Genomic DNA, 17,001 nt, shown 5'->3' on the forward strand with positions numbered 1-17,001 from the left:
TTCTCCTCTCCTCCTCCTCTGTTTTCCCCTCTTCCACCCCCCATTTCGTGTTTTTGCCCACCTCTTCTTCTCCTCCATCTCCTCGCCATGGCGTTGCCTGCCCCGCCATTTTGAAACACCTCCACCCTTAACACTAACGCTAATTCACCTTGACTTGAAATGTAACCCCTGACCTTTCACCCTTAACCCCGTTATACACTCCTCCGCACACCTCTACACATTCTCTACACATTCTCTACACACTCCGACACTCCACACACACACACACACACACCAGAAGGGTCAGCGTCCAGCAGTCTGACTTCCCCCCTGGGAGAGGAATGGTTCAAGCCGGAGGGGCCTCTGCTACAGCAGGACCTCAACGCTAACTCCGCCTCCTCCTGGATCAAGCCATAGACACACAGAGGGAACAGTTACCATCATACTGAGGTATACAGTGCAGAAGGCAGAGGGATTCCTACTGTACATTTAAGTGAATTTTGATATCACAACTTGCTGTGAAACGATTTTTTAAACTCATAAACTGGTTATATTGTCTAAAGAAAGAACTGAACTGAGCAGGGCAGAATACCTAAGAACAGAAATTAACTAAATGGAGTAGAGTACAGAACTGTGCGTTAAAGTCAAGAGAAGTCGAGTAAAGTGAAATGAAGTAGAGTAGGATATAGTGTAGAGTAGGGATGGGACGATATATCGATATATATATATATATTGATATATCGCGATACAAAATGTGACGATACGTATCGTGGGATAAATGTATCGTCCTAGTGTAGAGTAGAATAGAGTAGAATAGAGCACAGTACAGTAGAGTAGAATGGAGTAGAGTTGAGGAAGAACAGAATGACATGATGTAGAACAAAACACACACCAAAGAACAAACAAAGAAACCTCCGTCCCCCAGAAGCAACAGCAAACCAACTTCACACATCAAATACATCTTATATTCTCCCTTACTAACACTCTCACACACACACACACACACGCACACACGTGCACACACAGGTTGAATGTTTACAGAAGCATGCCAGTTGCTTGTCACTGTAAAGCTTTTAACTGTGGTTCAGCAATCGTATGGTGAATTTTAGTTGTGTGTAGGGTGGGGGGGCATATGCATGGTGCGTGTGTGTGTGTGTGCGTGTGTGTGTGTTCTGCCCATACCAAACACTTGACCCAAGCACTAGCTTGCCTTGAGCCATTTTATTTGGCTCAGCGATTTCACTTAACCCCACGTTCACACACACACGCACACATACAGGCCCACAATGACCTCAAGTCATCACGATTAGTTCCCTATGGGTTAGAGTTCATTTTTTCACTCACTCTCTCTCTCTCTCTCTCTCACACACACACACTCTCTCTCTCTATGATATTATTTGAGCTCCATTTTAAATCAATGAACAGGTTAATTTTAGTGTTAAAGCACTTTTTATTCAGTATATTCTATATATTAGTCGAAGAATCAGTTGAGAATAGTATGTATTTGTTCAGTTGTGCCACTGTAAGTGCAGTAAGAATATGAGTAATGGGAGAAATTGAGACATGGTGTAAGCCTTGGTCACACCTAGCAACAGCAACATTTTGTTTTAATTAAAATGAGCTTGATTCAGCCTAATCAATGCTAAAATACTAATCTTGATTTTTCAAAACTTGTATATATGTAAGTATAGACTATATTTTGGCTGCTGTTTTTTAGCAAGATTTCACTTAGCGAGTTCAGCAACTTAGTAAGAGACAAGCTAGAGAGCAAGCTAATGAAGCTAGCATTAGCTACACTGCTACTGCAGCATCTGCTGATGATTAGCCTATACTCTCATTTGATTATTGCTAGTCTTGTGTGTCAAATATAACATACAGCTAATTACAAATACCTCCTCAACATATTGTGCTACATTTAAAACTTTGTATGTGTGGGCACAGAGCACAACAAACTGGCTGACAAACGTCATGTGCTATGTAATAGGCTCAGTGAATTATGGTTGTTGTAGCTCACCAATGCGACAGAGAGAGAGAAAGAGAGAGAGAGACAGAGAGATAAGCGAGTTTAATTGTGCGTTACGCAGCCAAAGGAGCGTTAGCTAACGTGATGTAAAGGAGATGATGGTCAACTTCCTCCAAGGAGAACCACTAGTCACATTCACTGCATCACACACACACACACACACATTATAGCACCACTACATATTCAGCAGAACACACTGTGTTTGAGTGTGCGTGAAAGACACTGAAAGCATGACTGAACATGTGTGACTGCATGCATGCCCGTATATGTGCCTACCTTTTGTGTGTGCGTGTGTGTGTGTGTGTGTGTGTGTGTGTGTGATATGCCTGCCCTCTCTACACCCATGTTGGAACCACCGGGGGGCGGCGGGGGGGGGGGGGGGGGGGGGGGGGAGGGGGTTCACGGGGGTCACAGCGGGTCTAACGGTTAAAGTTCATAGTGCAGGTCCCATGTCTGACGCGTGCTGTTGCTGTTGTTGTTGTTGTTGTTGTTTTGTTGTTGTTGTGTTATTGTCTCCTTCCCCAGGTTGTGTCGTGTCATGCGTTTGTACGTTGGCTCTTGTTGCTCTGTGTTACACTGTCCATCTGTCTGTCTGTCTGTCTCTCTATTTGTTTTTTTTTGGTTTGTTTTTTGTCTGTTCGTCCGTCCTTCTGTCTGTGTGTTTGTTATTTCTCGTGTAGCTGTCTTCCCCTCCTCCTGCTCCTCCTCTTCCTCCTCCTTCTCCTCCTCTCACCCGGTCTCTTCTCACTCTGGTACTTACAGATAGGGGGCGCCACAAACCAAACGCTCACCAGGGTCCATGTCCCCCCCTCCCCGAAAGCACTTTGGTTCCAAATTCATCCCGGTTTCATTGTCAAGTCAATGGGCCGAGGAGGGTTTTAGCTCCAGACTGCTTTCTGGGAGCCAGCGCCTGGTCTTTCCATACAATGTTTTACGTGTGGAGAAAACTATATGATACAACTGCCTTGGTTAGCAGTGTAGGAAGGGCTTATAATGTCCTATTGAGATCAATCAATTGTACATGATTAGGATTCAAAGACATCTATGAACGAATATGTATTGGGGATTGCAAGTATTTGATGTGGCAATGACATTTTCTCTCAAAATCTGAATGGGATTCCTTCTAAAAAAAAATCTTCAGCAATAGGAAAGAATGGAAAAATAAATGAAGAGACAAAAGAAAAGAACAAAAATATAAGACAAAAGGGGAATTCAATGAAACGTGTTTGTGCCAGAGTGAAAGTGGCTGCTGCGCACTGGTTGGCTCGTTGCCCCGCCAGTCCAGTGAGAGCTGGTTGCTGATTGGTTGGTTGGTCGGTTTCTCTGTCCTCTCCTCTGGAACTGAGCTCAGATCAGTTTTTGCAGCGCAGCCCGCAGAGAGCACTGTCCGTCTCAGCCGGCGCAGCAGCAGTGCTGAGAGCGGACTTGGCTCCGATCGAAAAAGCGCGTCGCATTACGTTTCTTGGATTGATTGGATCCCTCAGGGAGCAGTTTGGCAAATTGAATTGCTCCAAAAGTGCTAAAGTCTGTCCATCTCGGTGGGCAGAGAGGGTTTAAAACTTTCCCCACTGCACTTTCAAATGAAAACAATTTATTTTCTAGTGGAGCTGGTTCTGACTCTCTCTCTCTCTCTCTATCCGGCTGGGCTGCAACACTGACTGCTGTAGTGCTTCGAAGGTCTGCTTTAGCCAACGTGACAGCTAATACGCTTTAGATATTTCAATATGTTAAAAACACTAAGGAGACTGAGCAGGTTTTTTTGACAGACCAACAGATAGACAGGCGGGCAGGCAGATAGGAACAGGCAAAAATCTGATCCGATGCATTCATTGAACAGTAACTAAACCCCAATCCCAAATTTGTGGTGAAGCCTGACACCTACTGGTGAAAAGTAGGGTACTGAACTGGCCATCTGCTATAGGCTGGTCTTTGATGTCACCTTCTATAGAGTTCAACAGGTGGTGACATCACCTGGCACCAAAGACCAGCCAATAGCTGATGGCCAGTTCAGTTCCCTGCTTTTCCCTACTGTCAGGCTTCACCACAAATTTGGGTTTGGGGTTTAGTTACTCTTTAAAAAAGTGAAAAGTGAGTTCACACACATACATACACACACACATAACCAGGTAAGTACTGGAACAACAACTTCGAAGGGCTGTGGTGACTAGTATAGCGGTGGCACTGTTTGCTGTGCTGCGACGGCCTCTTAGCTTCCTCCCTCTGCACTCTAAAAGCTTAAAACCCGCTGGACAGCAGACTTGGACGAACTCTTAGCTGTATTGAAAGCAAAGAAAAAGGTGCTCTTTATTTATCTTATCTCACAAGTTGCACACGTTCCTACATTTGTGGCTGGTCAAGTGTCTTGGCAGGACAAATCAAACGCACCTCAGTCAGTCATCGCCAGGTCTGCTGCACGCTGGCCCAACTTCAAAATGGCCGCCAGGCTTTTGCTTTTAAAGTGCCACCGGGGCTCTCTTCCAATTCTTCTGCGACTCTCCTCTTTCCTTCCTCCCTCCTGTTGACATTATCGCCGACCGTGCCGCAGTCGGACAGGATGAATAACAGATCTTCACGTCACGGCTGTCACTAATCCAACATTATCAGATCTGTGGTTGCGGCGGGTGGGAGGAACGAAAGACGCGAGCGTTTAGGAGGCATTCTGAATGGGCCGCGTTGCATTGTAATGCTCCTCTTTCTCTCGGTGCTCCTTTTTCCTCTTCCTCTTCTTCTTCTGTCTTTTACTGGCGCTTGTTCTTTTGTATGTGCAGCTATAGGGCAGGGGCGCAAGCTGGGAATTCTGGTCTGCAAAGACAAAAACAGAAAAATGATAGCATTGTAAAAAAAAACAAAAAAACTTTTAATGCAGAATTTTGGGCGTCCTGCTCTTCATCATTCGCTTCGCCCCTGCCAGAGGGATTCCTGTGGATTGTGGCTTGGTCATGATTTTACTTTATGAAATGCAATGCTTTGACCTTTAGTTACAGGACTATACTTTCTCTCTCTTTCTTGCTTTCTCTGTATATCAGTTTGTCTGACCGTCCGTCCAAGCCTCACACTTTCTTTCTCTCCATCTCTTTCTTTACTTTGATATACAGTATCTGTCTATTTGTCTGTCATCTATCTATCTATCTATCTATCTATCTATCTATCTATCTATTTATATATCTATCTATCTATCTATCTGTTTGTTTAAGTTGTATAATGGAAGTGTGTGTACGTTGGTGTTGACAATGTGCTGATGTGTTTTAAGTATGTTTTAAATAATTTGTTACTTCATTAAAATGACTATCTTTGGTTTGGTATGTCATTTTTGGCCTTTTATTTCTGTATTTCATGTTTATTTTATTAACCTTAAGTTGTGCTTCACTAATCCTTTGATCACTATCCCGCCATCCCCTCGCCCCTTTCTCTCTCTCTCTCTCTCTCTCTCTCTCTCTCTCTCTCTCTCTCGCTCTATCTCTCTCTCTCCCCTCCTTATCTCCCTGCTGTTGCTACGGAAACAGTGGACGAGAGAATTCTGGGACTGGTGCAGCAAAGCATTTTGGGTCAAGGCTTAGTGTTTGATTACATAATTGATTCATATCTATACAGCGCGTTTTGCTAGCCGTCCAGTGAAACCAAGGGGTACAAATGGTTGGACAAACTCAGCTATCGCACTGGAGCCTATCTCCTCTTTCTCTAAGATGAGGCAGTTTGATGAAGAAGCACTTCCCCTGGACAGTATATTAGTGTATTTTAGGCCGCGTTCACACCAAGCATGTTTATTCTAATCATTTAGGTCGGTGTACCAACTACAGGAAACCCTTGGAGTCATGATGAGGTGAACTTCTTTAGTACCTACGAACAAAGTCAAGCCGCAGTCTAGACCAAGAGAACTGCAGTGCGGTTCATTAGGAGCGAGAACACAATTGTACCAACTACAGGAAACCCTTGGAGTTAGGATGAGGTGAACATCTTTACTACCTACGGACGAAGTCAAGTCACAGTCTCGACTGATGCTCATATTCAGCTATTTCTTCGTTAACCAGTTTGAACACCAGAGAAGATCAGTTATGGCAAAGAACACTGACATGTTCGTCATGCTTAGTTAAAGTTAAAGGGACTGAATCAGACTCGTCCCCCCGCCTTTGGTTTACAAGACCTGGTCCACTTGTAATTGGGCAGTGTGAACCTAAATGAACCAATCCAATAATGCAACAAAGTCTTCTACTGGAGCCTTGCACAAGGGCACATCAAAGTTAGCTGTTGAGGGAGGGAAGAGTGTTTCTTGTTCACCAAGATTCCCCTAGATTGGACTCACACCCTGGCAATCCTCCAGTCACAAGTTTGCATCATGCACATTGTCCACTTCCCCTTCCTAGACAATGCCCACCACACTGTGTATGTTTTTTTTTAAGTGTTTATTTGATAGCTATGTTAGTTTACCCAGAAAAGAAGGCAACGCAATGAGATCCAGCTGCCAACCATCTCAATATCAGACAAATCAGATCGGACTGTAAGTTGCTCCCAACGTGTATGAATTTATAAACGCCTATACTTGTGACATTTCAAGCTAACAAGCTCGAAGGAAGCTTGCAGCATCAGTGAGCTCAAAACATCACATACTGTATAAATATAAATATTAAAAAATTAATACACATTGGGAGCAACCTGCAGTGTGCAGACTCTTATTTTGTTCGATGCACCTGGTTAAGATTAGGATGTGTGTGTTTTTACTTTGCTCGGTCACACTGATTATGACCTTATGGTGATTAAAGCTGCACTAGGCAAGATTTTTATGTTAAAGATACACCCATCCTATCAGCCTTAATCACAAAGTGGGACTACAACAGAGAAGAGCGTCCCATCCCCCCTGATAAAGATGCCGTAGATTTGCCCTATTTGCCCTTATTAATATTCTGGTGTTATGGTCACTGGCAGGAAATCTTCTCCGGGCACAGGAAGTGACGAATCAAAAGAGCAAAATACAAAACTGTCTCCAAAAGAGCAGCGAGTGAGCGATCCCTCCAGAGAAATCTGGACTCACCAACAATGGCTGAACCTCTTTACCACCTCCACCAGCCACGAATAAGAAATGTAGGTTTAGGAATATGCAGTTTGCGGTACATGACTTCTGGATAATGAAGTCCTTCAAACTTTCAAAAATTCAAACAGCTATCTCTCGCTGCCACTTGGGACCGCCAAAGGACGAACTGGCCTGGTGCAGTTTTCAGACTTTGTGGGACCTTTTTAATGCTAAGAGTTACCTTTGGCTGCCCCTTGGTGCTGGCAAAATTACCTAGTGCAGCTTTGGTATAAGGTGTTTCAGATAAAGGCATTTACATGCCAATTGATAGGCAGACTATTGACTTAATCAGGTTAAGACTGGATTGTTAGTGTCCATGTAAACATACCAACTGAGCTTTTACTAGGCCTTGCAGAATATGTTATCCGAGGCTTTAAGAATTTGTATTTATTCATTCCTTTATTTAACAGGGACAGTTCACATTAATAAACAATAAACATGTAAATGTGCCAGAATTAGCCAAAGAGGCCCATCTGCAGTCCCTGTTTAGATGTTAAAAAGGCATCTCCTGTAATGAACATTCATGTAAAACTAGGCAAAAATAAAAATCCAACAGAATGTAATAATAGTCATAGAAATAGCAGTAACAATACAGATGAAATCCTATATTGTAAGCTACAGAAAACGTTGCACTGAAACTGAAAATGGAGACAGGACATTACACAAAAGACAAGTACAGACATTAGAAATACAAAACATCAAATAAATATCAGCTGACCAACTTGATGTTCACATTTCTGACCTTCAAACAGCCACGTCTTTGCCTCCCTAATGTGCACAGGAATAGAGTTCCAATCTTGTGAAGCCTGAAAAGAGAAAGCAGACTGACTAAAAGCACTTTTCCTTTGTATAATTGTACAAATGCAGAAAAGACGAGGCCACAGATGATGTCAGAGTCACCCCCCTTTACCGCCCTGCTGGCCTCGGGTCGGATTCCACCAAAACCCTGCGTTTCCGCTGCTGTGTAGCCTGTTAAGCTTTCCTACTGTCTCAATACAAAAAAGGGTAAAAGATTAAGGGAAGTGTACTGCCTGCTTAAATGCAAAGAGGAGAGGATTGCCTGCTCTCCTTCAGGAAAAAAAAAACTGCAGAGGTAGCTACAGTATAGAGTGAGCATTGGTGCAGTGCTGCTAGCGCCCTCAGAGGCCAAGACTGCACAATGCACCCTCCCCCCCCCCCCAACTGCATTGGTTTCAAAGGCAGCAGACGCACTCTGCATTATGATACCGTGCACGTCCATCTCCTCTTTCACTCGGAAACTTTGTCGGCGAATGGGAGCGGGTCGAAGAAGGGAATGAAGTGTTCAATTAATCACTCCCTTGCTTTGTCTTTCGTTCTCTGTCTGTCTCCCACCCTGTCTTTCCTTGTCTTTTTTTCTGACCGTAATTCTCTTTCTGCGTCTGTCTCTTCTCTCTCTCTCTCTCTCTCTCTGTCTCTCAGTAGAAATGTCATTGATTCTCTCCATTGACAGAGAGAAACCATTGGACTGAAGTGACTCCTGAGTCTCACTTAGAGGCTCATTGATGTAAGGAGATATACTGCACCATAACAGAGTGGAGTGGTCCCTCTCTCTCTTTCTCTCTCCCTCTCTCTCTCCCTCCCTTGGTCTCTCTTTCTCACAAACACACAATAACCCTCAAATACACACTCTCTGCATCTCAGACACTCTTTCTCATTCACACACACATAGTATCTTTCTCTTTTGCTTTCTTACTTTTGTCTATTATCCAACCCCCCTTGTTTTATGTTTATCTTTGGATAGAATTTGATTGTTATTGGTGGTCGGAAACCCCTGAGACCTATCAGATCGCGCTCGCATTCTTTATTTACTGAGCATTGCTATGACAACGATCGAGCCACAACAGGGTCAGGAGAGTCGAGTCGATCAAGGAAAGAGTAAACTGATCAATTATGATTACAGAACTGAATCTTTGAATTGGACACCTTGTAAGCCTGGATATTTAATCCACCTTGGCCAGAGGTTGACTAGACCTTTGGCTTACGGATATCCTGTCTGGTCATAAAACCCAAAGTTCAGGTGAAAAACAGGGATTTCATTCAGAGTTCCCAAGGTTGAATGGCACAATGGTAGTACAGAAGTCGCCCACCCTGCATCGACAGGACCATTAGTGCATTAGTACTATGTACAATGGAAGTCATTGTGGAAGTCCCCCTTCAGCAATTCATCCTGCATTAGTACTGTATACAGTGGAAGCCATTAGCCCCCCCCCCCCCCCCCCCACCCTGTAGCTGTCAAGTATAGAGTCTTTGAAGTTGTGTCAGAAATCTCCAAGCAACCACAGCTGGCGCCATCATGGAGGTCCACTGGAGAATCAGCTGTGCACCAATAATGCCTAAATATAGGCTAGAAGAAGAGAGATACCTGAAAAAGATTGTTGTGGTGTGGATGTAGGTCAATTCATTACTGCTGTAAGTAAGTAGTGTGATAAGGTAGACTTGTTTCCAAATTTATTCCTACTGAGACACAGGAAACTGTCTTGTCTTTAGCCCTAGTCTCTCCTCCAAAACACTATTAATAATTAATCTGGACAAGCAGTTGGTTTCGGCATTGTTAGCTAACTCACTAGCCAGCAAGCTAATTTAGCAAAGCAACTAGTGTTAATGTTAACATGCAACTACTAGCCATTACTAACAGTTGCTTCTACTAGATACGTACGTGACACAGAAGAGTGAAAGTTAGCTAGTAGAAGCTAGTGTTAGTAGTGGCTAGTATATGTGAACATTAACAGCAGTTGCTTTGCTAAATTAACAACCTAACATTATGAACACAAAATCTCATAAAATGTTGTGTAATAAGCATGAACTCTGAAATGCAGATTACGTGTTGTGGACACAAATTATGTGAACATTACATTCCTCCACTACTTGGATTATGTGACAATACCACAAATTAGACATGCCATTTTCACCTGTTTATCACATGAAAAGGTTAGCTAATGGTTATTTAGGCAAGTAGGCTAAAGCAACTTTGGATAAGGGTTAGGGTTAAGGTTAGGTTTAGGCAACTAAAACAATTTGGTTAAGGTCAGGTTTTGGTCCTGGTTAGGGTTCTACTCACAGTAGAATATGTCTTAGCATGACTGAGGATGGGCAAATGTATCCGCCCATCCCACCCTGACCTCCACAGTCTTTCCACTGCACTATTTCAATGTCAGAACACCTGCTTGTTTCTAGTCGTGTATCCTCCACATCATTCTATCGTGGTGAGAAAACATATTTTTCTCACTTTTTAGGCGCAAAGCACAAATTTACATTTCATCATGCTCATTTCATAAAATTTTGACCAGGCTGTATGTTTAGTAACACAATGGAGCTGTGGACCTCCAGTATGGCCGCCACTGGGTGCGTTTCATCACCTGAAAGTCCTCCGTTAATCCTGCATTAGTACTGTATACAGTGGTAGCCATTGTAGAAGAACCCCAACCTTGCATCTATTCTGCATTAGTACTGCAGCATGTTCCGAACAATTCCTCATGGGGTACAGCAGTAATAGTGCAAAGAGTGGGACTTCTACTCTCCTCATCGACTGTTTAATTTTCTTCAACTGCCAGATGCAACTTCAGTATGTGAAATTAAATGAAATACGTAAATGAATTGTTATTGTCACCCCTTCTTTCATCATCTCTCTCTTTTTCTCTCCTCCCCACATCTCAGTAATGTTCTTATAACTTTGCCATCTTTTCCATACAATGAAATATTGCCCTAACCTAAGGTCTAAGGTATTATTAATCAGCTAATCCATGCAATCACTGCATTATCGATTCAGGTTGTACAGCCTACCTCTTCCTTGTAGGTGTTCTGCATGCGTGTCTCTCCATTAACCATCTATGTTGGAGTGGATTATGTGTTTTTCATGTGTTGTGCATTCATTTGTGTCTTCATACTGTTTTCCTTCATGTGTGTCTGCGTTCATATGACATAGCGACAAGGCGGTCAGTGTCTGTTTTATTCTTAGATCTCTTCCGCTTAACTCCCCTCTCCCTCTCTCTCTCCCTCTCTCATTTCATCTCTCTCTCTTTCTCTCCCCATCTTTCTCCCCCTGTCTTCATCTCAGTAATGGCCCCTGTCACTTTGTCATCTTTTCTTCTCTTTTGTCTTCTTGACTATTCTACCTTTCTCCTCTGATAAATTAACTCTGTGTGTGTGTGTGTGTGTGTGTGTGTGTGTGTGTGTGTGTGTGTGTGTGCGCGTGCGTGCATGCGTATGTCTGGCTGACCTCTAGATCCTGCGGTCTTCTTTCCTCTTCTTCTCTTCCTTTTTCAGTTGTGAATGAGCTATGTCACATACATGTACTTTATGTATATGTATGTATGTATTTACGTACCTGTACATCTACAGTTCAGTGTGTTGTGTTGTCATATTACATTTGCGAATGTCCGTGTTTGATGCAAATATTCATTCTTAATAATCACAAATCTACATGTGGTTTCAAATAAATAAAATAAGTAATATATTAAGATATAATAGTATAATATAATAAGATAAAATGAGTATGATGAGTTGATGTGTGTTTTATGAGCATAAATACAGCATTTCTATTCACTTCTAAATACCTAATGATAATCAACACTTCTCTGCATGTAGATTTGTTGTTGGGATAATATTTGCCCTTTGTCGTTCCCCACTGTGTACCCTTCCTCAATCCAAACTACTTCCCTTTCCCTCACTTTCCCTCTATGTTCCCCTCCTCCCTCCTCTCCTTCCACCAGCCCCTCCCCCGTCCCTCACTATTTCTCCATTGTCTATCCTTCATATCCCTCTAATCTCACCCTGACTGGTGTCCTGTGGAAACCTCATGAATCCAGTTTTGACTCAAAATGAGATATCATATAAATTATTTCTGGCATGAAAGTAAAATTCAATTTGGAAACAATTATTTAATTAGCTAGTTTATGACTGTTATCAACAAAATACCAACATTTTTGATGAAAGAATCTTCTGTATTATGTAGCTACTGAGCATAGTATAGTATTTAAAGCAAAATGTTTTATTTTTTTCACAAAAATTAAGATATGGCATTTTAGAAACCCTTCCTCCTAAAGTTGGATTTTTATTGAAGATTTCTATAGGACACTGACTCTGCGTTCACATTGCTAGCAACCACATAGTTGACTGCTACTGTAGCTGTAGCACCAGTAGTGGTGCAGTAATAGCTCAGGCTTATACTATAATTAGTATGTGACTGGCTGCTGATGGGTGATGTCTCCCAAAGGTTACAACTTTTTTTGTGCCGACAAACAAGAAAATTATCTGGTCTAAATTTAAGGCCTTGAAAATATTACAATGTCTTAAATACAGTTATTAGAGGTCTAATTATTTTTGCCATGTGATGACAGGCTTATTTTTAATGAAGTTTCATTTTAATGCTAATATAAAATAAGATAGTCGCATTGACAGATTCTTTACCGTGCATTTGGTAGTATTTAGTTGAGGCAGAGTTGGGATCTAAGTCAAACAAAACAACTGTGAGTGTGTAGTTAAATGTAAATATAAATGTGTAGTTTTGCCAAAAGACATAAATGCAGTACTGTCACTTTTAATACAATATGCCAACCATGTCATGTTTTCATCATAAATGCTTTAGTAAACATAATTGGACATCATGTCCCCAAGCATTTAATTTCCTGTTGTCCTTTTTCTTATACTGCCCATTTATAGTTTCAGCACTTTCATTAGTTATGTTCAATTTGAAATAAGTTATTTTTGCTGGGTTTTTGTTTCTTTATTTTGGTTGTTAAAATAGTCTTAAATTTAATTCCATATAGCATGAAAACGGTCTCAAAGTCTCAAATTTGTCTTTCTGAAACAGATACTGTAGAATGAATAGGCTTCCAATGTACTGGTTTCTCAAGTTGCTTCCACTGTGAACGCACAATGAGCATATCACTTCCCAATCACTCCCACCTGTGCTTCTCCCTCCTCTTCCTCTTCTTTCCCCTCCTTTTCCCATCTTCCCTCTTTCCTCTTTTCCCATCTTCCTCCTCCTCCTCCCTCCTCCTCCCCCCTCATGTCTACCCATCACATTCTAACATTGGTGTATCCATCCCATCCTCAGGCTATACTCCCCAGTCCCTCCCCCTGCGTTGCGTTACTAAAGTCTGACTGATCGGAGGTACGTACTACAAGTCACCACCACAGCACAGCTAACAGCTACACTGCTAGCATCGCTTGCATAGGAGAAAATATGGCTTTTTGCATTGGCTTTGAAGAGAGTTGACGAGAGATGTTTTTACAAGTGCAAAGCAGACAGAGTTTTAGTTCTACAAACCTTTATCGGAGGCAGAGCTGCTCTGTAGGCAGAAATAATATCATCTAAACCACAGTGGGCGGAGCCAAAGAACCACAGCGCAAGGTAGCTAACTGGCGAGCTTGAATGGCAAAGAAAGCTCTAGTCAAAATATAAATACAAAATATAAAAGGCAATTACTTATTTTTTCATTCATTCATGACCATGGCATTCATGATGTCGGAAGGTCAGCAGCTAGCTAACTAGCTTACCTATATAGCTATAGGGTAGTATGGCTAGTTTGAATTTAGCTAGGCTAACTAGCTAACCTAGATAACTTGTATGGCTCATTGCATTATTTCAGTTAGTAGCAGTGCTAGTCTTCACAATATCAGCTTCCTCCTCTCTTACCTCTCGTCTTTTTCACTGGGCTTCAGTCTAACGATACTTAGAAACCAGAAAAATTGTGTTGTTGGCTCCACCCATCGAGATTTAACTCAACCAATGAGATTATTTCTGCCTCTGAGGAATATTTGTATAACTAAAACTCCAATTTGTGCAAATCAGTATCTGGCTTCAAATCTAGAGCCCCATTTATACCTGCGCTCTTTAAACATAATGTATAATTTTGAACATGTGTCTAGTCTGGGACAACACACATTTGTGTCACTTGTCAACACATCCTATGGTAATCACAGCATATATTGCGTCAGTAGAGTGTGTCACCTATGTTGTGTTGAAAAGTAACAAAAATCTTTGTTTTCCCAAATTAGAATGATGTGCTAAAAAATGACACATTCTTTCAAGTGCATTAAAATCACAAGGTACATAGTTTATCTTGTCTATAGGGCACCAAGTCACATTTAAATACAAGGAAACACTCGAAGGGAATTTAATGGGTTAGTTTGATAAAATCAGATTTCATTCTTTCATTCTTGGTTGTATTGGCACCTATGTTTAAATGTGGCTTGGAATCCTTTCCTAAACAGATCTGTGATAAATCTTCTGTCTGCATGAAGACTTAAATGCTAAATGAAAAAAATTGCCATAAACTTTATCTACTTCAGTTTAAGGTGTGGCTTTTGACATCTGGTCTCCAAGAGAGCTCTACCTGTAGAGATTAGCTTTACTAAACCTTTATTAGGGTAAACGAGCAGAACATGACTTTGAATCTTCTGACCTCCAGAAATAGATTTGAAGCAAGTTTCGGCTTCTTTACACTATGAAGTATATATCTCTATACCTAGAGCGCTCCCTATCCGAAGCCAGATGTAAAAAGACTTTTTTTCGTGTAGACCATAAAGCAGACTGGGGTGAGTCGATCTCACATGGCAGTCTATCCACCATTCATTTAAATGGGTAATTTTCAACAACATGGATTAGCCTATGTCTAAGTTTTAAAACAATATTTTGAAATATTGATCCAGGTCAAAGGCTTGGTTAAATAATTAAATTTTGGACAAGAGTTGAATCAATGCCTGGCACAGGTATGTCTGACTCATAGTGCACTATACCTACTTTATAGTACATCCTGTCACCCTTTTTCAAAATCAGAATTTAAATAGTGCCAAGTATAATAAATATACAATAAATTGTCTTAGTACTGCAGTACATAGAGTACTGCACTGACACGTGGTAAACAGACAACAGTACTTCACATACAGTTGTGTTGCATTGTCATCTGCTCATGCAACTTGCCAACATGTTAGCTTTTGTGCTAAACAGAGCAGCTTTGTATTGAAAATGTTAAGGTCTCATTTTGAATTTACAGTCAGCAAATCGCCCACTGATGAATACCCTTGAATTGCATGTCATTATCTGACAAAGAACAAACGTTTCTACTTTGTTACAATATGAGAGAAAAATCTTGTTTTCTCTTTTGCATGTCTTGGTTGTTTTAACACTTCACAATCCCTCTTCAGCCTGTCTTCTTCCCTGTATCTACATCTTCCCTTCTATGATTCAAGTGTTTTTAAAGAGTAACTAAACCCCAAACCCAAATCTGTGTAAAGCCTGACATCTAATGGTAAAAAAGCATGCTACTGAAATGGCCATCTGCTATTGGCTGATCTTTGGTGCCGGATGATGTCACCTTCTATGTAGTACAACAGGTGGTGACATCACCTGGCACCAAAGATCAGCCAATAACAGATGGCAATTTCAGTAGCCTTTTACCTTTAGATGTCAGGCTTTACACAGATTTGGGTTTAGGGTTTAGTTACTCTTTAACAGTTGAAATCAATGCAGGATAAAAACTGTCACCTGGATTCACCTGGTCAATCTTTTTCAAACTAATGTAGACATACATGGGCCGTCTGGGTACTTGTGATGTGCAGGTACAGCTAACTTGCTGTCTTAATGATTGTAATCAGTTATTCTTACCATGTTAGCAGTCTGTTGACAGTAGAGACAGCCATATATGCAAAAATCAACATGGCTAACCTGATGACAGGCTTACAAAATGCAAAACCGATTTTATACATTGAACAATCTAAAAATATGTGGTTTAGATGGAATCTGACTGTGTACATTGCTACCATGTTAATTTCTTGGTTATTTACTATTATTTTTTACTAAGGATGGGACGATCTACTTCTCTCACGATATGATTCGATACAGCAGAATAAAATGATGCTAATATCGCGATTCATTTTTCTGCCCCACGATACGTATCGTCACATATTTGTATCACGATATATTGAATTTCGTTATATCGTCCCATCCCTATTTTCTTTTTTTTTTTTTTTACCATTTCTCTGTCTGTTTCTTGGTAAACAGTCAGTTTGTGATGCAGGGTATCAGGACTATAGACTGGCATAGGTGACCTGGCCTCACCACTGGCATTCCTCTGAGTGAAATTGAAATCTGCGATTGCTTTGTCAGCTTCACTGCTGCAGGGAAAAAACTACCAGGCTTCAACACAGAGAAAGGAACAGAAATGAATGCTATAAAATTGGATGATAAATACAGCATAAGCAATGTACTTACGAGGCAAGAACTGGCTCAGTGGTTAGCCTATCCGTTTGTCATTGGCCGTATAGGATATAGGATATATGATGTAGAATAGTGTCCCATTTCATCTTGATTGAGAAAGGTCATATGCAGCAAACTTCCAGTCTTCCACACAATGAGAGGGATAGGAATGGATGATATATGATAGATGACAGATTAGACTTCCTCTGCTGCAGCACTTATTATAGGTCACTCTGGATAAAGGTGACGAGTGCATGTAATTTTAATGCGAATGTTCTACATTTTACATTTTTCATTTTAGTCTTTTAAGTGATGTTCTTATCCCACGTGACTTACAGTGAGTGGGACAGTAGAATAAGGTTAGTAGAGATAGTTTCTGTTTGAACACAATAGGAAAAGGTTATGCAGCAAACATCTATTGATCATTTGAAGCAGAAAAGCAACAATTTATTCATAGATTTATATTTCATTTGCTTACTTCAAAGTGATAGTTTACTTACATGTATTACATACTTACATTACTTATATGCATTATGATTAACATGACTGTATATGAGGCAGACCAAGCCAAAAAGAGGGTTGAACAGAACAGGTAGTTTAGCTATAGGATGATACTGAATCTGTATGGCTTAGGCATTATATATGATGAAATATGCTGGTAATACCTGCAACATCATTTTTTAACGTGTGTGTGTGTGTGTGTATGTGTGTGTG

The 17,001-nt window shown here is 41.1% G+C and overlaps 1 protein-coding gene across 3 annotated transcripts in view; it reads left to right on the top strand.

The window, feature by feature from the left end:
* LOC139911914 (voltage-gated potassium channel KCNC1-like) overlaps window positions 1-17,001 on the top strand; it is a 73,003-nt gene that overhangs the window by 48,458 nt on the left and 7,544 nt on the right. Inside the window, exon 6 of one of the 3 annotated variants that reach the window (XM_071899531.1) lies at window positions 2,528-2,548. The exons of 1 other annotated variant lie outside the window; for it this stretch is intronic. In XM_071899531.1, coding sequence (XP_071755632.1) covers window positions 2,528-2,548 — 21 coding nt within the window. Of the gene's footprint in view, window positions 1-280; window positions 397-2,527; window positions 2,549-17,001 lie in introns of those variants that run through there. One more of the 3 variants, XM_071899534.1, reaches the window with a different exon arrangement.

Source organism: Centroberyx gerrardi, chromosome 7, assembly GCF_048128805.1.
Source record: "Centroberyx gerrardi isolate f3 chromosome 7, fCenGer3.hap1.cur.20231027, whole genome shotgun sequence".
In the NCBI taxonomy this organism is placed as follows: domain Eukaryota; kingdom Metazoa; phylum Chordata; class Actinopteri; order Beryciformes; family Berycidae; genus Centroberyx; species Centroberyx gerrardi.